The sequence below is a fragment of the Microcaecilia unicolor genome, chromosome 12 (genome assembly GCF_901765095.1).
Source record: "Microcaecilia unicolor chromosome 12, aMicUni1.1, whole genome shotgun sequence".
NCBI classification, from domain to species: Eukaryota; Metazoa; Chordata; class Amphibia; order Gymnophiona; family Siphonopidae; genus Microcaecilia; species Microcaecilia unicolor.
This window is the reverse complement of record NC_044042.1, coordinates 62,192,992-62,212,237: the sequence shown is the minus strand read 5'-3', so window position 1 is coordinate 62,212,237 and position 19,246 is coordinate 62,192,992. Positions and strand designations below refer to the sequence as shown.

Genomic DNA, 19,246 nt, shown 5'->3' with positions numbered 1-19,246 from the left:
ATTTATTAACGGCAAATGCAGTGAAATCACGGTTTACTACATCAGAGGCTCATGACGACGTCTTACCCACATGTGAACACCTTTGTTTTTAAAAATACAACGTTGCACAAAGGAAGGAAAAAAGCGAGAAGAAAAACGAAGCAGGACAGTAGCCCGGTGATCGCCTAAGCTGCAGCGACGCGATTCCTACACGCTGTGGATGCACGCTGCGGACGCATGTTAATGACGTCAGGATGGGTCGCATATTACCTACGTCGATACCGTGTGCTTTACGAATTTGCAACAGCGCATGCTTTTTCTGCTCCGCTACGAAACTGTCATGCATCCGACTTTTGAATTACGAATCGGAGTTTGCAGGTGGGGTTTCTTGGCGCATTCTTCGTTTTTTAGAAATCGGTAAGTGCTTTAACGATTTAGATTTTTTTACGTTTGGTTCCTGCATCTGCCTCTAAATGTCCCAAATCCAAATAGCAAATGTAACCATTTTCGAAAAAGCAAAACATCTATCTTTTTTTTTTTTTCTTTTCCCCAAAGTACTGTTTAACAAGGTTTTGTGCTCTGCATTTATCTTTTCAGGCCATTTTAGAGGAAAAAAAATGCACAAGTGAAAAACAGAGAAAATCAAGCCATTGGGAGGTAGGGGAGGGGCCAGCATTTTTAGCAGACTGTTTCCCAAGACATACTAGGAGAGCACTAGGGCGCCCTAGGGGGCACTGCTGTGGACTTCATATAATTGCTCCCAAGCACACATCTCACCCTTGCTCCCTTATCTTGTCTGCTAAGCCCTCCAAAACCCACCACCCCCAACTATCCTTATGGGAGAAGGAGGTGCCTATTTGTGGATACAGTGGCTTTATGGTGAGTTTTAGAGGGCTCACAGTTTCTACCACAAGTGTAACAGGTAGGGGGAGATATGAGCCTGGGTCCACCTGACTACAGTTCACTTGCACCTACCACTATACTACTCCGGGGACCTGCATGCTGCTTTAATGCATTTGGCTATAACATCTGAGACTGTCGTAGAGGCAGGTGAGTACTATTTTTATTCATATTTTTGGTGGGTGGGTGGGGTTCAGTGATCACTGGGGTAATAAGGGGGGGGGGGGGTCATTCCTGAATCCCTCCAGTGGTCATCTGGTCATTTAGGGCACCTTTTTGTGTTTATTCATTAGAAATGCAGGTCTAGACCAAAAAGTTGAAGCTTTCTCCCTAGGTGTTTTGATTTTGTTCCATTATGGCTGTAAAACATTCAAGTGTCAGGCATGCCTTAAGCCCACTCTAATCTTGTCTTTGAAATACCCCCAGCATGCCCCCCTTGTGATCTGGATGCACTGCAGACGAAATGCATAGATAGATATCTGCAAAACAGGTTTTGAAAATACCAGTTTGGACTTTTTGAGAATGGTGCTTTCGGATGGTTTTCTCTTTTGAAAATGAGCCCATAGTAACCTATGGAACTTTGTAAGTCTAAGTGGTCCAAAAATGTGCCCCTCTGTCTCCTATGAATTTTATATATGTATTAGGATTTGCTAACTGTCTTTATGAAGAGATTATCAAAGGCGATGTACAACAGGTTCAGTTTAACATAAAACTTACAATTTAATAGCATAACAATAGTAAAATGACCAAATATAAGCATAAATACAATCAACAAGGTAAACTTGGAAATGGCAAATTGAAACCTAGTAATAGGACTATGAAACTGTTCTGTATTTCTGATACTATCATATAACAGAAGTATGATAAATGTCATTACGATACAAATGATGCTATAATAGCATGGAAAACCATTCAAATAACAAGAGATATGATGCAAATGGCGTTCCTGCAATACAATGAAACTGCTATAAAACCAAGGGGCCAAGTGGACAGTCAGTTGAAATAAATAGATGGGTGGCTAAGTTGAAGGCAAACTTATATGTACAGGCAAGTCATAAGGGTCTTTTGTTCATTGTAGCATTGAATCCTTCAGGTTAATGATAGATCCTAGTTTCTTAAATGTAGGAATTGATTCTCTGCTGTTTGGAACCTCTATATTCAATCCCTTAATCTGAGAATGAGGCGTCTCATTTTGAATAGGGTGCAATTATTTGTTTGTTTATTGGATTTATTAACTGCCTTTATGAAGAAATTCACCCAAGGCAATGTACAGCAGGTACAGTTTAACATAAAACTTATTATTTTTTTTCCATACTTTGTTTTTTTTATTTTAAAGTTTTTCAATCAAACATGGCGTTAGCTCAGTTATTGCTCTGAATCACATAACAATAGCATTCACATAATATCAACTATTACAACAAGTTCAAACAAACCTTCTAACAGTTTAATCTTCAAACATCTTATCCCCTATTTCCCCCTCCAATCCCCCCCTGCCTTGGAAATCTAGGTGTGGACTGAGTCAGGCGCTTTATGACTCTTAAGCCATTTATCATATAAGTCCCATACTTCAAAATGTGTAGCAACCCTTCCCTTTGACATTAGTCTAATATAGTCCAGCCTTTCCAGGACAGCATGTAGTTCTGGTAGCTTGGGCTTTTTCCATGCTGCCGCAATGACCATTTTACTTGCCATAAACAGTTGGGTGGTGAATTGATGAATAGAGTTCTTAATCCCAGCTGGTTTAAAGTGCAGCAAGCAATAATCCATTTTCACTGGTTATGGGACAGGCACTACCTTATTTAGAAACTTCACCACTGCAATCCAAAACCGTTGGGCCTGTCCACAGGTCCACCAGACATGGGCCATGTCACCCTTTAATCCACATTGACGCCAGCACAAATCAGATCCATTCTTGTACATCCGCGCCAGACGACTGGGTGTATAGTACCAGCAATACAGGATCTTGTGCCCATTTTCTATCATCACACTTGAGACTGACACTTGTAGCAAGGACTTGAAAGTCCGAGTCCATTGTGGAAATGTATATGTCGCTCCCATCATACCCTCCCACTTAGCTAAATAGTGTTCCACTGGGGCCCCATACCGCAATAGGGCCTTATAGATTCTAGAAATGCTTCCTCATCCCCTACCTTTTATCACTACTACTACTACTTAACATTTCTAGAGCACTACTAGGGTTACGCAGCGCTGTACAGTTTAACAAAGAAGGACAGTCCCTGCTCAAAAGAGCTTACAATCTAAAGGACGAAATGTTAAGTTGGGGCAGTCTAGATTTCCTGAATAGAGGTATAGTGGTTAGTTGACGAAGGCGACATTGAAGAGGTGGGCTTTGAGCAAGGATTTGAAGATGGGCAGGGAGGGGGCCTGGCGTATGGGCTCAGGGAGTTTGTTCCAGGCGTGGGGTGAGGCGAGTCAGAAAGGGCGGAGCCTGGAGTTGGCGGTGGTGGAGAAGGGTACTGAAAGGAGGGATTTGTCTTGAGAGCAGAGGTTGCGGGTAGGAACGTAAGAGGAGATGAGGGTAGAGAGGTAAGGAGGGGCTGCAGATCGAGTGCATTTGTAGGTTAGTAGAAGAAGCTTGAACTGTATGCGGTACCTGATCGGAAGCCAGTGAAGTGACTTGATGAGAGGGGTGATATGAATATATCGGTCCAGGCAGAAGATAAGACGTGCAGCAGAGTTCTGAACGGACTGAAGGGGGGGATAGATGGCTAAGTGGGAGGCCAGTGAGGAGTAGGTTGCAGTAGTCAAGGCAAGAGGTAATGAGAGAGTGGATGAGAGTTCTGGTGGTGTGCTCAGAGAGGAAAGGGCGAATTTTGCTAATGTTATAGAGGAAGAAGCGACAGGTCTTGGTTATCTGCTGGATATGCGCAGAGAAGGAGAGGGAGGAGTCGAAGATGACTCCAAGGTTGCGGGCAGATGAGACGAGAATGATGAGGGTGTTATCAACTGAGATAGAGAGTGGAGGAAGAGGAGAAGTGGGTTTGGGTGGGAAGATTATAAGCTCGGTCTTGGCCGTGTTCAGTTTCAGGTGGTGATTGGACATCCAGGCAGCAGTGTCGGATAAGCAGGCCGATACTTTGGCCTGGGTTTCCGCGGTGATGTCTGGTGTGGAGAGATAAAGCTGGGTGTCGTCAGCATAAAGATGATATTGGAAACCATGAGATGAGATCAGGGAGCCTAGGGAACAGGTGTAGATTGTAAAAAGAAGGGGTCCAAGGACAGATCCCTGAGGAAGTCCAACAGAGAGAGGGATGGGGGTGGAGGAAGAACCATGAGAATGTACTCTGAAGGTACGGTGGGAGAGATAAGAGGAGAACCAGGAGAGGACAGAGCCCTGGAACCCAAATGAGGACAGTGTGGCAAGAAGTAAATTGTGATTGACAGTGTCAAAAGCGGCGGATAGGTTGAGGAGGATGAGGATGGAGTAGTGACCTTTGGATTTGGCAAGGAACAGGTCATTGCAGATTTTAGAAAGTGCCGTTTCTGTCGAGTGTAAGGGGCGAAAGCCGAATTGAAGCGGATCGAGGATGGCATGAGAGGAGAGAAAATCAAGGCAACGGCTGTGAACGGCGCGTTCAAGTATCTTGGAGAGGAAGGGTAGGAGGGAAATGAGGTAGTTGGAGGGACAGGTAGGGTCAAGTGATGGTTTTTTGAGGAGTGGTGTGACTACAGCATGCTTGAAGGTGTCAGGGACAGTTGCAGTGGAGAGAGAGAGGTTGAGGATATGACAGATGGGGGGGGGGGGACAGTAGGAGAGATGGTGTTAAGTAAATTGGTGGGGATGGGGTCAGAGGAACAGGTGGTGCATTTTGAGGAGGAAAGAAGATGGGCGGTTTCCTCTTCATTGATATCAGGAAACGAGGAGAAGGAGGCCTGGGTTGGTTGGTTGAGGGAGTGGGTTATAGGGTGAAGAGGAGGAGATGGTTTGGTGTTGAATTTGAGGTTGATCTTCTGCACCTTGTCGCGGAAGTAGTCAGCCAGTGATTGAGGAGAGAGTGAGGGGAGGGTGGGAGCGGAGGGCACTTTGAGGAGGGAGTTAAGGGTGGCGAAGAGATGACGAGGGTTAGAGCTGAGGGAATTAGTCAATTGGGTGTAATAGTCCTGTTTGGCGAGGAATAGGAAGGACTGGAAGGAGGATAGCATGAATTTGTAATGAATGAAATCAGTATGGGTGCGAGATTTCCTCCAGAGGCGTCCAGCCGATCGGGCGCAGGAGCGAAGGTATCGGGTGCAAGGGGTCAGCCAGGGCTGGGGGTTAGTACGCCTTGTGGGACGGGACATGGATGGTGCAAGGGAGTCCAGAGCAGAGGAGAGAGTGGTATTGTAAGTGGAGACAGACTCGGAGGACATGATGGAAGGGAGGAGATTAGAGATCCTAGAGGATAAGGTGGGAGGGTCGACAGCCTGGAGATTCCTGGAAGTAGTGTTCCAGTAGCGTTTCAGTCAGGCTAAGCTCTTCCCCCACCCGTCTTTTAATGAAGTCCCGCACTTGATAGTATTGGAAGGCCTGTAGAGGGGATAACCCATGCTCTTGACATAGTTCTGCATAGGAGGCCATTCCCTCTTGCTCACACATCTGACCCAGCTCGCAGAGTCCCAGAGCTTCCCATTCTACATAAGTAGAGTCTAACTGTCCCAGCCCAAATTGGGGGCAAATCTGAGAAACAAATGTTTAAAATACCTGCGGCCTGGGAAAAACTGTTCTCTCACTTTGGTCCACACCTTTAGAGGCCACTGAATCAGCGGGGGACTCTCCTTTATTATCTCCTCCAGTCTGCCTTTCGGAAGCCATGGCACCGCCCTCAGGGGAATTGGGGCTAGCCATCCTTGTTTGAATCTGACTCCTATTTTCTCTACTCTTTGTAACCAAATTGCTAGGATCCGTAGATGGGCAGCCTGATAGTACGCCTGCAGAGAAGGGACCCCCATTCCTGCACTGCAGACAAAATGCATAGATAGATATCTGCAAAACAGGTTTTGAAAATACCAGTTTGGACTTTTTGAGAAGAAATCAGGCCAAATGGTGCTTTCGGATGGTTTTCTCTTTTGAAAATGAGCCCATAGTATCCTATGGAACTTTGTAAGTCTAAGTGGTCCAAAAATGTGCCCCTCTGTCTCCTATGAATTTTATATATGTATTAAGATTTGCTAACTGCCTTTATGAAGAGATTATCAAAGGCGATGTACAACAGGTTCAGTTTAACATAAAACTTAACAATTTAATAGCATAACAATAGTAAAATGAACAAATATAAGCATAAATACAATCAACAAGGTAAACTTGCAAAATGGCAAATTGAAACCTAGTAATAGACTATGAAACTGTTCTGTATAGCTGATACTATGATAAATGTCATTACGATACAAATGATGCTATAATAGCATGGAAAAACATTCAAATAACATGAGATATGATGCAAATGGCATTCCTGCAATACAATTAAACATCTTGCTATAAAACCAAGGGGCCAAGTGGAGAGTCAGTTGGGATAAATAGATGGGTGGCTAAGTTGAAGGCAAATTTATATGTACAGGCAAGTCATAAGGGTCTTTTGTTCTTAATCCATCCTTCCAAATCTCTATTCATGGACATTTGTCTTTTTTCACTTTTAGAGAGAGAGGCAAGGACTTGCCTGTGCCTTTGCGCACATATATGCACCTCTAAGGGCTGGTCAGATCTGTTTTTCGCATCACCATATTAATATTCATGTTTTTGAGCTATGTTCAATTTTTTAAAATTTTTTTAACAAATTGGGGGTAATTTTATAACATAGGCAAATGTGGGTCTTTTTAAATATAATCTCAAAATTATTCCCTGGTAATGCACGAATACTCTCCCACAAATTTGTTTTTGCATCAAGGCAATACACATATGTTCATGTAAACACATACATTTTAATTCCACCCCTTCTCTGCCTAAACTGTGCCCAAACTACACCTGTATCACTTAAAAGTAGGTGCTGTGCATTTCTGCACCTACTTTTTTGTGTATGTATACCCCCATACAGCTCTTATAATGGCCATTTTTCATGTGTGAACAGGCTTTACATAGACCTCTTTTGTGCTATTCCTGTAAAATTAATGTTACCTGTCATGGTGGGATTGGATGGTTACAGTAAGGAGGCTGGCTTCTCCGTTGCCCTATGCTGGATCCTCCTTGGGTCCTTGGTTTAAGGCTTAGAGACTGGATATCTGCTCTGGTTTCATGAATGGGGGCACAGGAGCTTGGTCCATGGAATGAACCCAGGTTGTGGTTCCTAGCTGCATGGGTCTGATCCATTCTGTAGTCCCATATTATTGGTTACATGGCATAGCTGTCTTTGATCCCATAATGATGATGTGCCACTTGCTCAATTTGTGGCATTCTCGCTGTTCACAATGGGGGTAGGGGTAGGCTGTTGCTCACAATGCTAGATGCTGACTGTGGCTCCAGCAGGTTGGACACTGGTAGTTGGAGGCATGCGTGGCAGCACTCTGTCCTTATGGATGCAATGTAGGTCACCCTGGTGGTGGGTGTATAGGTGGCACTGAGAAGGGGATATTTACTGCTGGATATATTTTCTGAATACTTTTTTGGACCACAAAGGTAATGTTAAAGTCTGATGGTGCTCGTGTTCTGGTTCAGTGGGCTAGTCTTAGAACTTTCCCATGTTCCACACAGCCATGTGTTTGAGTGTTTCGGTGCTGCTTTGTCCATAGTATACTGGCGAGTTCCAGAACTGCACTACTTCTTATACAGGCAATGACATCACTGAAATCTCAGTATTTTCTGCTCGTCAGTGGACGTAACCCACTCATCTGAATTGGTCAAATAGGACTCAGGAAATTATCAAGTATGAACAAATTTCATCATAGAAGCATAGAAATGATGGATGAAAATTTATTATATGGCCTATCTAGTTTGCCCATCCATACCAATTGCTCAGTTCTACAATACCTTCCTTTTTCTTAGAGATTTTCTGTGTTTTGACTCATACTTTCTTGAATTTAGATACATTCTTTGTTACCCTTACCTCCACTGTCTGGCTCTGCTGTTTTTAATTGGAAAGGGAAGGATGACTTCCACAAGTAGTACAGAGGCAAATTAAGAAAGACTTAAGAGGGCAAGACTGGTGGTCCGTAGAGTCTAGCATCCTGTCTCCCAACAATGGCTAGTCAAAGTATTGCCATACTGGGAAAGACCAAAGGTCCATCAAGCCCAGCATCCTGTTTCCAACAGTGGCCAATCCAGGTCACATATACCTGGCAAGATCCCCAAAAAGTACAAAACATTTTATACTGCTTATCCCAGAAATAGTGGATTTTCCCCAAGTCCATTTAATAATGGTCTATGGACTTTTCCTTTAGGAAGCCGTTCAAACCTTTTTTAAACTCCGCTAAGCTAACCGCCTTTACCACATTCTCTGGCAACGAATTCCAGAGTTTAATTACACGTTGAGTGAAGAAGAATTTTCTCTGATTCATTTTAAATTTACTATATTGTAGCTTCATCGCATGCCCCCTAGACCTAGTATTTTTGGAAAGCGTAAACAGAATAATGAGTGGAGTTGAACGGGTAGATGTGAAGAGACGCTTCACATCTACCCCATTCAGCTCCACTCATTATTTTATAGACATCTATCATATCTCCTCTCAGCTGCCTTTTCTCCATGGTGAAGAGCCCTAGCCGCTTTAGCCTTTCCTCATAGGGAAGTCGTCCCATCCCCTTTATCATTTTCGTCACCCTTCTCTGCACCTTTTTCTAATTCCACTAAATCTTTTTTGATGCGGCAACCAGAATTGAACACAATATTCGAGGTGCGGTCGCACCATGGTGAGATACAAAGGCATTATAACATCCTCAGTTTTGTTTTCCATTCCTTTCCTAATAATACCTAACATTCTATTTGCTTTCTTAGCCGCAGCAGCACACTGAGCAGAAGGTTTCAACGTATCATCAATGATGACACCTAGATCCCTTTCTTGGTCTGTGACTCCTAACGTTGAACCTTGCATGGTGTAACTATAATTCAGGTTCCTCTTTCCCACATGCATCACTTTGCACTTGCTCACATTAAACGTCATCTGCCATTTAGATGACCAGTCTCCCAGTCTCGTAAGGTCCTCTTGTAATTTTTCACAATCCTCCCGCGATTTAACGACTTTGAATAACTTTGTATCATCAGGAAATTTAATTACCTCACTAGTTACTCCCATATCTAGGTCATTTATAAATATGTTAAAAAGCAGTGGTCCCAGCACAGACCCCTGGGGAACCCCACTAACTACCCTTCTCCATTGAGAATACTGACCATTTAACCCTACTCTGTTTTCTATCTTTTAACCAGTTTTTAATCCACAATAGAACACTACCTCCTATCCCATGACTCTCCAATTTCCTCAGGAGTCTTTCATGAGGTACTTTGTCAAACACCTTCTGAAAATCCAGATACACAATATCAACCGGCTCCCCTTTATCCACGTTTGTTCACCCCTTCAAAGAAATGTAGTAGATTGGTAAGGCAAGATTTCCCTTCACTAAATCCATGTTAACTTTGTCTCATTAATCCATGCTTTTGAATATGCTCTGTAATTTTGTTCTTTATAATAGTCTCTGCCAAGTTGCTTAAGGGTCCTTTTACTAAGCTGTGGCAAAAGAAAACCTGTGCTGTCGTCAGTGTGTGTTTTTGACACACTGAGGCCCCCTTTCACCACAGCGGATAAAAAGCTGTTTTGTTTTTTTTTAATTGCTGTGCAGCAAGTGAAGTACTTGCCACATGGCCATTTTGGGGGGAGTTCTTACTGCCGCCCATTGAGGTGGTGCTAAGGGCTCCCGCGCTAACCCAGCTGTAAAGGGGCAACGCGCAGCTGCCCAGTTACTGCTGGGTAAACACTGTCATTACTAAAAAATATATTTTTGTAGCGTCGGAAATGGCACACAGCTGGGGGTGGGAACTACCACCGAGCTGCTGTGGTAGCCCAGTGGTAGTTCCAGTTTAGCAAGCAGTAAGCCTACGTATGACTGACCGCTGCTTAGTAAAAGATCCCCTAAATTTGGTGATGAAGTCTATATGCTCTCGCTTCTGTGCGTCCTCTGTGGTAGAATAGCAGTTCACACAAGTGCAGTGAAGTTTAGTTGTGAACACTTGGTGGTGCTGTTGAATTAATTACCAAACTTTCCCTGCGTATGGGAAAATGAGGCTTTGACACTAACAGCTTACAGCAAGCTAATTATAGCTGCTCTTAAATTAAATCAAGACCTGTAGTGACATAAAGTAAAATTAAACAATCTTCCTGCATTTTTTTTTTTAAAGGCCTTATGTTCATCTGACTTGTTAAGCGCAAACATAAATTTAAAAGAAAGTATGTCTGTCCACTGGTTTATTATTTTAAACTCTGTATCTGTTACATTATTGTGTGCATAACAAGATGAAATATCAGATTGTTTGATTTCTTAGCTTTCTGCCTTCCTTTGTTGTATTTATTTCTGAACTATTTTTTTTAGCCAAACAATGTTTTAGTTTCTATATTACAATAATTTGGAATTAAATCTATGTCCTTTTAAACTAATCCCCCCCCTTATATATGTCTAAATTTTTTTAAATGGCGACGTCCCACTCTGCCCAGCATGGATGGCCATTTTGGGAAGGCGTCCAAAGAGGAGGAAGGAGTGTTAGTCCCGCCCTCCTACCACGACCACGAGGTGGGGGCAGATAGATAGCGGTCCCACTGGACCACTAGGGCATTTTTGTTTGGTGGGGGTGGGAGGGAGGGGGGAAGCTAGCAGTCCCATTAGACCACCAGGGCTTTTTTGTGCTTTTTAGGGGGGGGGGGGCTTAAGTTTGACAGGTCTGGTAGAAAATCCTGGATCTGTCAAACCTCTTCTGTTAGACAGATCCGAGCTTTTGACAGCCTGGACCTGTCAAACAACTTCTGCAGGAGGATTGTGCCAGTCCTCCCGCAGAACTATCCCTATGATTAGAGCTAATAGCGCACATAAATTTGCATTCTATTAGCTTTGATCATAGGGTTGTTTTAGCCCCACGCTGTTCCGGCACTATTTTTAGAGCACTGTTTGGAACAGTGCGGGGCTTCTTATCATTGGCTCATCAGTGCCTCTTTTGCTCCTTCATGATCTAACGGTCCCACGGACTTCCTTACATTTATGATTATCAATCAGTTGGTGAGAGGTTATATATATGTGTGTGTTCGATGCAAAGAGCTCCTAGCTCTCTGAGAACGAGTCCGGCTCTGTTGTCCCGGTGGTCTCCCCAGGTACACAGTTTGGAGTTGCGGTTGCCATTGAGGGGGGCTCCTCGGCGCAGTCTCCAGTGGTGGCTGTGCTCGGCCCATCTGAAAAAGGGCATGCCGTTGGAACCTCCTCAGTGGGTGATTCTGGTAACGGATGCCAGTCTGCTGGGCTGGGGAGCTCAGTGTCTCAGCCGGTCTGCGCTGGAGCGGTGGTTGACGGAGGAAGCTCAGTGGTCTATCAACCGGTTGGAGACAAGGGCGATTCGGCTGGCTCTGTTGGCATTTCGCTCAAGTGTGGTCGGAAAGACAGTAAGAGTCATGTCCGACAACGCGACAGCGGTAGCGTATGTCAACCGGCAGGGCGGTACAAAGAGTCCGCGGTTGGCAATCGAGACGGCTCTGCTCATGAGTTGGGCGGAAAGGCATCTAGTGCAGATTTCGGTGGCGCACGTGGCCAGGGTGGACAACGTGAACGCGGATTTTCTAAGCAGACACATGTTGGACCCCGGAGAATGGTCTCTGTACCGGTCGGTGTTCGACCAGATAGTTCTAAAATGGGGAATGCCAGTAGTGGATCTCATGGCGTCGGCACTGAATGCTCAGGTTCCTCGGTATTTCAGTCGGGATCCGCGAGTGGAAGGGATCGATGCGTTGGTCCTTCCGTGGCCTCAGCAGGTGTTGCTGTACGTATTTCCCCCGTGGCCCTTGATAGGTCGAGACCTACATAGGGTAAAATGTCATGCAGGTCCAGTGTTGTTGGTGGCTCCGAATTGGCCGCGTTGGCCGTAGTTCTGGGATCTGATGCGCCTGTTAGAAGGTGAGCCTCTGTGGCTGGGGGGCTCGGTGCTGTTGTGTCAAGGTCCAATTGTCATGCCAGATCCGGCTCGGTTCTCTCTTACGGTGTGGCCCTTGAGAGGGAACGGTTGAGAAGGAAAGGGTTTTCTCCTCAGGTGATTCAGACGATGCTGCAGTCTCGCAAACGTTCGACGTCTTTGGCCTATGTGCATGTGTGGCGCATATTTGAAGATTGGTGTGGGGACTGGGCGTGTGTCCCTTCGACAGCTTCTGTGTTGTGCATTTTAGATTTCTTGCAGGATGGTTTTGAGAAAGGCCTTTCATTGTCATCTTTGAAGGTGCAGCTGGCTGCTTTGGCGTGTTTTCGGGGTAAGGTGCAGGGCAGGTTGGTTGCGTCTTCCCCGGATGTGGTCCGTTTTTTGAGGGGGGTGAAGTTGCTTTGTCCTCCTCAGCGGGCGGTGGTTCCTCAGTGGGATCTTAATATCGTTCTTGACTCTTTGACGGGTTCTCCTTTTGAGCCCTTGGAGTCTTGCTCAATAAAAGACCTTACTATGAAGGTGGTCTTTTTGGTAGCAATATCGTCGGCTCGCAGGATTTCGGAACTTCAGGTTCTGTCATGTAGGCCTCCGTTTCTGTGGTTTTCTAAGGAAAAGGTTTTGCTGCGTCCAGTCCCTTCGTTTTTGCCTAAGGTGGTATCCTCCTTTCATGTCAATCAGGTGATTTCATTGCCGGTCTTGGGGGACCGGACGGGGGATGCTTCTCAGCGTCGTTTGGCGAAATTGGATGTGCGCAGAGTGTTGAAGGTTTACTTGCGCAGGTCGGAGGAATTCAGGTCTTCGGACAGGTTATTTGTCCTTCATGGGGGGCCCAAGAAGGGAGCGGCTGCTTCTAAGGCATTTATAGCTTGGTGGTTGAAGGATGCCGTCTCTTCGGCTTACATATTGCATGGCCGTATGGTGCTGGTGGGGCTCAAGGCACATTCCACTAGGGGGATGGCGGCATCTTGGGCAGAGAGTAGTTTTGTTCCACAGGTGGACATTTGTAGAGCGGCGGTGTGGTCCTTCCTGCATTTTTGTCAAACATTACAGAGTGGATGTACAGGCAAGGGAGGATGCCAGTTTTGGAGCTGCAGTTCTGTCCTCTGGGCTTCACAGGTCCCACCCTTAGATGTGTTTTACTGCTTTGGTACGTCCCAAGCGTCTTGAACGGTCTGGAGGATCTAGAGGAAAGAAAATTAGCAGGTAAGGCCTAATTTCACCTTCCTCAGCAATCCTCCAGACCGTTCAAGAGCCCACCCAGTGTATCGGACAGTTCAGTATGATATTTTCTTTAGACTTCAGTTGCTGATATTTCTAGTAGCTCCTGTGATTTGGGTCCTGGAGTTTTACTAAGGGCAGTTTGTGGTACCGTTCGTGCCCATCTGCAGTTGAATTCCCCCGTCTTAAAGGGAGGAGATCTGAGTGTGGATTCAGTGGTTTTGTTTAGGTGGAGGTGTTTTGTTCCTCTGCTTTGTTACTGTTTTACTGGTTAGTAGAAGGTGTGCACAGGCTACTTGTATAAGAAGTTTTAGTGTTCTCAGTCTCTCTCTGCTGGTAGGAGTGCATAACCCAAACGTCTTGAACGGTCTGGAGGATCTAGAGGAAAGAAAATTAGCAGGTAAGGCCTAATTTCATCTTTATCACTAAACCTACCTTTCCTCTTTTAAATCCAAACCTTTTAAATCACCAAAGCACAGATTACAAAAAATGTTCACTTACGTAGAGAAATGTCCTCTTCTTTCAGAGCTTCTCAGAAGAATGTCCAGATGTAATACCTACCCTTCTACCTTCTGGACATTAATGTAAAATTGTACTGACTTCTGAGAAAAGCCACACAGCTAGCATTCTTAAGCTCCTGAGTCCTGAGCATATCTCACAGGGTTTCCCTAAACATGAAGAATGTTCAAAATTTGCCAGTGGATTAATTTGGTTCTGGTAACAGATGATACTTGGTAATACACATAACAACCTATAAGAAAACTGATTCTTGAAGAAATTTTAACTGTGGAATTAACAAAAGACAATGAAATAAAGGGATAGGGAATTCTTTACAACAGACCTTATTTATTGTGGATATCCTGAAAACCTGACTAGCAGGGGAGCCGCCAGGACCAGGTTTGGGAACCACTGGCATAGCCATTACTGCAGGAGCCCTTACTGCCACCTATTTACTAAGCGGTAACAGGTCCACCGAGAGACTTAGCCAGGCCAGGGGCAGGGCCATGGCTGCTGCCGCCGTCGCCCCCTCCCCCCAGAATTGCTGCTGCAACTGAGATACCTTGGGGTTGGCAGGGATCCCAAGGCCCTGCCAGTGGAAGAATCCAGCAGTGCTCCTTACTCCATGCCTGCCCTGCCCCTGCGGCTGCTTTTTTTTTGTCTTGTTGCTCATGCTCGCATTCAAAACCAAGCATGCGCCTGAGGTGAAAAGCAGCTGCTCAGCAGTATGGTAGAGGCGAGTGAAGAGCAGCGCATGAGGGGGGTCTGGTGCTGGAGTTCTCTGTCCTGCTCCTGTCGGGACGCGATCACTTGGGGCTCGTCAGCAGCAGGAGAGAGAGAGAAAAAATCCCTGGCACTGGACCCCCCTTGGAAGCCGTGCCCAGGGAATTTTGCCCCCTCCCCCTTGGCAGCCCTGAGCGGTAAGGGCTCCCACACTTATCAGACAGCGTGAGGCAATGTACCCACACTACCTGATTAGCACAGGACACGCCTACTCTCTGCCCTTAGACACGCCTCCCATGCCAAAAAATAGAAACCATTCTTTGGCACGGGATTAGCGCGTGGCGATAAGTACACTACCAGGGGACGCCTCAGCACATTCTGCAGCAGTGCCTTTTGGTGTGTCTGCTGCAGCTTAGTAAAGGATTATTTAATTTTATTTATTTTGGTTCCTTAATTTACTTATTTGATTTCTCTCTTGTTAGTATGAGGGCTGTTACAGGAAATTGTCATCTTTTAGTTTTTGATTTTTCCTTTTTATGCATTGGAGAGTTTCCGTGTATGTTCTCAGTTTTTGGGGTTTTTTTTTGGGGGGGGGGGGTGTTTCCCCATGATCATGTATGTTTCATTTTTGTTTCATCTTCTTTGAATTGTTTGTAAATTGCGTAAATACAGAACATTAAAAAAAAATTAATGCTCAGGTAAGGGGGGAAAATGGCACTTGAGAGTTTAGAAAGAGTGTAAAAAAAAAAATCCTTTCTTCCCAATTTTTTTCTCCCAAAATAGGAAATAAAGCTTATGTGCTATCTTTATTGATTTCAAATCAAACATACTTTGAATTTCACTTGATTTATTTTAGCTTTGTGGAATGTTTATATTCTGCTATTATATGTTACCCTCTGGTGCTCTCAGATGGATTGGCTCACTTTTTCTGGGAATATGATTCTTGGTCTGGGACCCTGCTCCTAGTCTTCCCCATCTTGTAGGCTCAGTCATCAGGAGCAAAGGGTTCTGCTTTCATCACCTTTTGCACCCAGAGACTCATGATTTCATATATCTAGTCTATCTCTGGCAGAGGTATCTGAGCTCTTTTCTGTTTGGGCCATAGCCAGTACTACTGTCTTTGCCCTTTCTCTTCCTCTTCTACTTCCCCTTCTAGACCTCGGTGTGAGCTTTAGGGACAGAGCTTCCTTGCTTGAAGCTCCATCTAGAGCTCTCCTTTTAACGTACGTGCCGTTTCTTCTTCTTTCAAACTTTTCTTTGCTTGCTTATCTTTGATCCCATATTCTTCTGGCTTTGTTCTGGCTGCAGCTATGTTTTTTTTTATTACCCATGTACTGATCTGATTTTATATGGACTTTGTTTTTAATATGGAATATTTTTTTCTGTGTAATAATATAAAGGAGATTTATCATATCAGTCAGGCTAGAAAACCATAAACTTCTTTTTATTTCAGAGATAAAAACCACCATTGTGTATCCTGCAACAGAAAAACACATTCAAAAATATCAGAGCCAAGATGTTTACCTCGTTCAGGAGACTGGAGAAGACTACAGGAACATCACCTTGCCATTCCTCCAGACCCAGAGTTTCAGCATACAGGTAACTTATCCTGTCAGCAAAATATAACTAGATAAATAATTGGGGAAAGCCCTCCAGAAAATCAACAATTAAGTAAACAGAAGAAAGGTGGTGATACTCAAATGGAGCAAATATGAAGAATCAGGGTGATGATTTCAGAGAATTATCTTGTCATTTGCTTCTGCCGATCTTATTTGTGTAGGATCTTGTTTTCCCACAACAGATAGTGAAGTCCATGAGATGATCTTGCCTTCTGGAAAGATTTGTGAGCTCTTAGTGGGGTACAAAGAAGACTCGGTGTGTAAATTGCAAAGAAAAGGAAGCATATTTGGGGAATTTTTTTCATTCTTATAGACTAAAAGAGAATGATTCTTCACACCATTACCTAGAAAAATATAAAGGCAAATAAAGACCAAATGTCCTAGAGTCTGCCCATCCATGCCATCTACTTTCCCTTTCACTCCCTTAGAGATCCTATGTACTTGTCCCAAGCTTTCTTGAATTTGGATACAATTTTTGTCTCCACCAGCTCCACAAATTCACCACCCTTTCCATAAAGAAGTATTTCCTTAGGTTATTTCACACGGCTTTCATACAGGGAATGGCTGCAGCCAAGGCTGATCAGGTAGGGGCTTGTGGCTCTTTTCTTGAGAATTCCTCTCTTCACAATATTTTTTTGTGTACCTTGGAGCCATGTCCATGTTGTTCAGGGTATGCGCACAGCAGTCACGCTTACTTTTTGACTGCTATACGCATGCCCTGCTGCTTTTCTTACCAAGCTGCACGCTAAAAGTCTGCAGCTCATTTGCATGCAGTTTGTTTAATGAATTGCTCACTGTTCCCACCTTGGTAATTTTTACCGGGGTGGAAATAGCGGGCGGTTGCTTCAGGTTACTTTAATGCCTCGGCCCCTGAGGTAGGATCCAGCCAGTGGGCAAGCAGTAGAGGCAGAGGACTGGAAGGCAATGATCTGGAGGAAGGTTTTGCTTGTGTTGGGGAGCAGAAAAGAAATGAACCCCCCCTCCAAAAGGTGCCCCAATACAGTTCTAACACCTGCAGTATACAGTACATACACTGATTCAGTGTAAAGTAGTGATTAAGGAATTTACATCTTTCATACTGTGTTCCCCTATCATCTCCTCTCCTGATCAAAGACGCAGAAACACAGCAAAACATACACACACATGGTATTTACATACAGAGGGATTGGAAAATTCCATGAACTGTGCTCTGCATGTTTTTCTCACTCTTTTGGTAGCTGCAGCACACTGGTCTGTACTTGACTATAACTCACTTTGAATTTATTTTGAAAGACAAGTATTGAAGTAAAAAATGCCCCAATCCAGATCCAAAGGATTTGCTCATTTTGGAGGTAATTCTATAAGGAGCCATCTAGTTATGGGTGTCTAGAATGCACGTGGATAGCATTTTTCTAGTCATTTATGCTTGTAAATGGGTACTTACGCATTTAAATGACCTCTTATAGAATGCTGTCAGCCATGTTCTATACATTCCAGTCTGTTGTTTGTGGCATTCTGTTGTGGTACATACAGTTTCTGATAAGAAAGACGTATATTAGTAGCAGTATCAAGAAGGCAAGTTTTATAGTGACAATATTGAAAGATCCTGATGCAGGCAATTTTACTGAAATATGAGCCGTACCTGGATTATCAGTAAAATTTGTCTCTATATCCTCTCTCTCTTTTTTTTGGCTGACTGCATCTTTGTGGTATGCACTGCGTTTGTGCTGGCGTGACCTCTCTGATCATTGTGCATACTTTGCCAGTGGGCATGTACATGGGTAGAGTTTGGGTGGACCACGCATGTATGTGCATAAGTTACAGAGTACTGTAATTTACATATGTTCATGTTTACGTTTAGGTCATGTCTAGATGTATGCATGTTCTCTGCTATGTGCTAGTATTCTGAAAAGGAAAGAAGGTGCCTACTTTTAGAGATTAAACTTAAAATAGGCACCATAGCCAGCACCTATAGTAGGTGCTCTGTTTTACAATTACCCACTTTATTTATTTATTTATTTATCTATTACATTTATACCCCGCGCTTTCCCACTCAAAGCAGGTTCAATGCGGCTTACATAGTAACAGGAATTACAGAGTTTTGATGAAGAAATATAAGTTAAGTATAGTAGAATAATAAAAGAAATAGGTAGAGAAGGGAGTAGGAGAGAAGTGAGCATTGGAGGAGGGGTAGAGGAGGCGGAGGGTGGTGAGACATGGGATAAGCATAGGGAAGTTAGGTGGTAGAAGTAGTCTAGGTCAATGTCGTTTTCTCCTGGATATGTAATGGGTAGATGAGTTCATAGGATTAACCTGGGTCATTTGGGTAGGCTTGCTTGAACACTTTAAGGGCAATTCTGTAATTAGGCACCAGTGGTTAGGTTCCCTTTTGTGCAAATATATGCTCAAAAAAGTAGCACTAAGCATTATTCTATATTGTCATACATAGATGCTATTTAGCACATAAGTGCAAGGGAGAAGTACTCTTGGGTGTGGCTCCCAGTTACATGCATATCTGACTTTTGCCACATTTAAGCAACTGCAGTTATGCCATATCTATGACCGGTAAAACTGTGAGCAGCTACATGCAAGGTACACGGAAACCAGGTTATGGTAGTATTCTGTAATGGAATCTGGGTGTCCAGATGCTGTTACAAAATAGGCTTTCACCACGTGGCATCAGGATGCCTATAATGAGGGACCCACTTATTGAATTGCTACCTTGTGTCTGTACTCCTAAGTGTTCCTCTTGGAATGGGTCTATAATATTCTGTCTTCATTTTTCCTATTGTCTCATCGTGCAGTAGGTGCATAATATCCCAGCTCCAGCATTTCCTTTTTCTGTTCTTGAAATGTGTGTAATATACTGATTCCATTCCTTCTTTATTATCTTTTGCAGTGGGTGTACAATATTCTGGAGAAAAAAGCCGAAGCTGATCGAATAATTTATGAAAACTCAGACCCTACCAATGGCTTTATCCTCATTCCAGATTTCAAATGGGACCAAAAACAGGTGTTTACTGCAGAACTATATGGTTTGATGAAGTGTATATAAATATTCCTGTTCTCTTTGGCTTCTGTTTCTCCATGACTCGTATTGTGTTTGTTTGTTTGTTTATTTCTTTATTTTTCAAAATTTACAAGATATACTTATAAATGGTAACACAGCAGTACATTTTTTACATGGGTTGCTATACCACAACAAGTAAAGTTACTCTAAAGAAAAAAAATAGTATTTAGCATTTC

At 43.8% G+C, this 19,246-nt stretch overlaps 1 protein-coding gene across 1 annotated transcript in view; it reads left to right on the top strand.

Annotated features, from left to right (window-relative positions):
- The window catches only part of DCPS (decapping enzyme, scavenger), a 40,727-nt gene that overhangs the window by 9,880 nt on the left and 11,601 nt on the right, over positions 1-19,246 (top strand). Inside the window, exons 3-4 of the mRNA XM_030221535.1 lie at positions 15,856-16,001; positions 18,900-19,013. Of these exons, the coding sequence (XP_030077395.1) occupies positions 15,856-16,001; positions 18,900-19,013 (260 nt within the window). The remainder of the gene's footprint in view (positions 1-15,855; positions 16,002-18,899; positions 19,014-19,246) is intronic.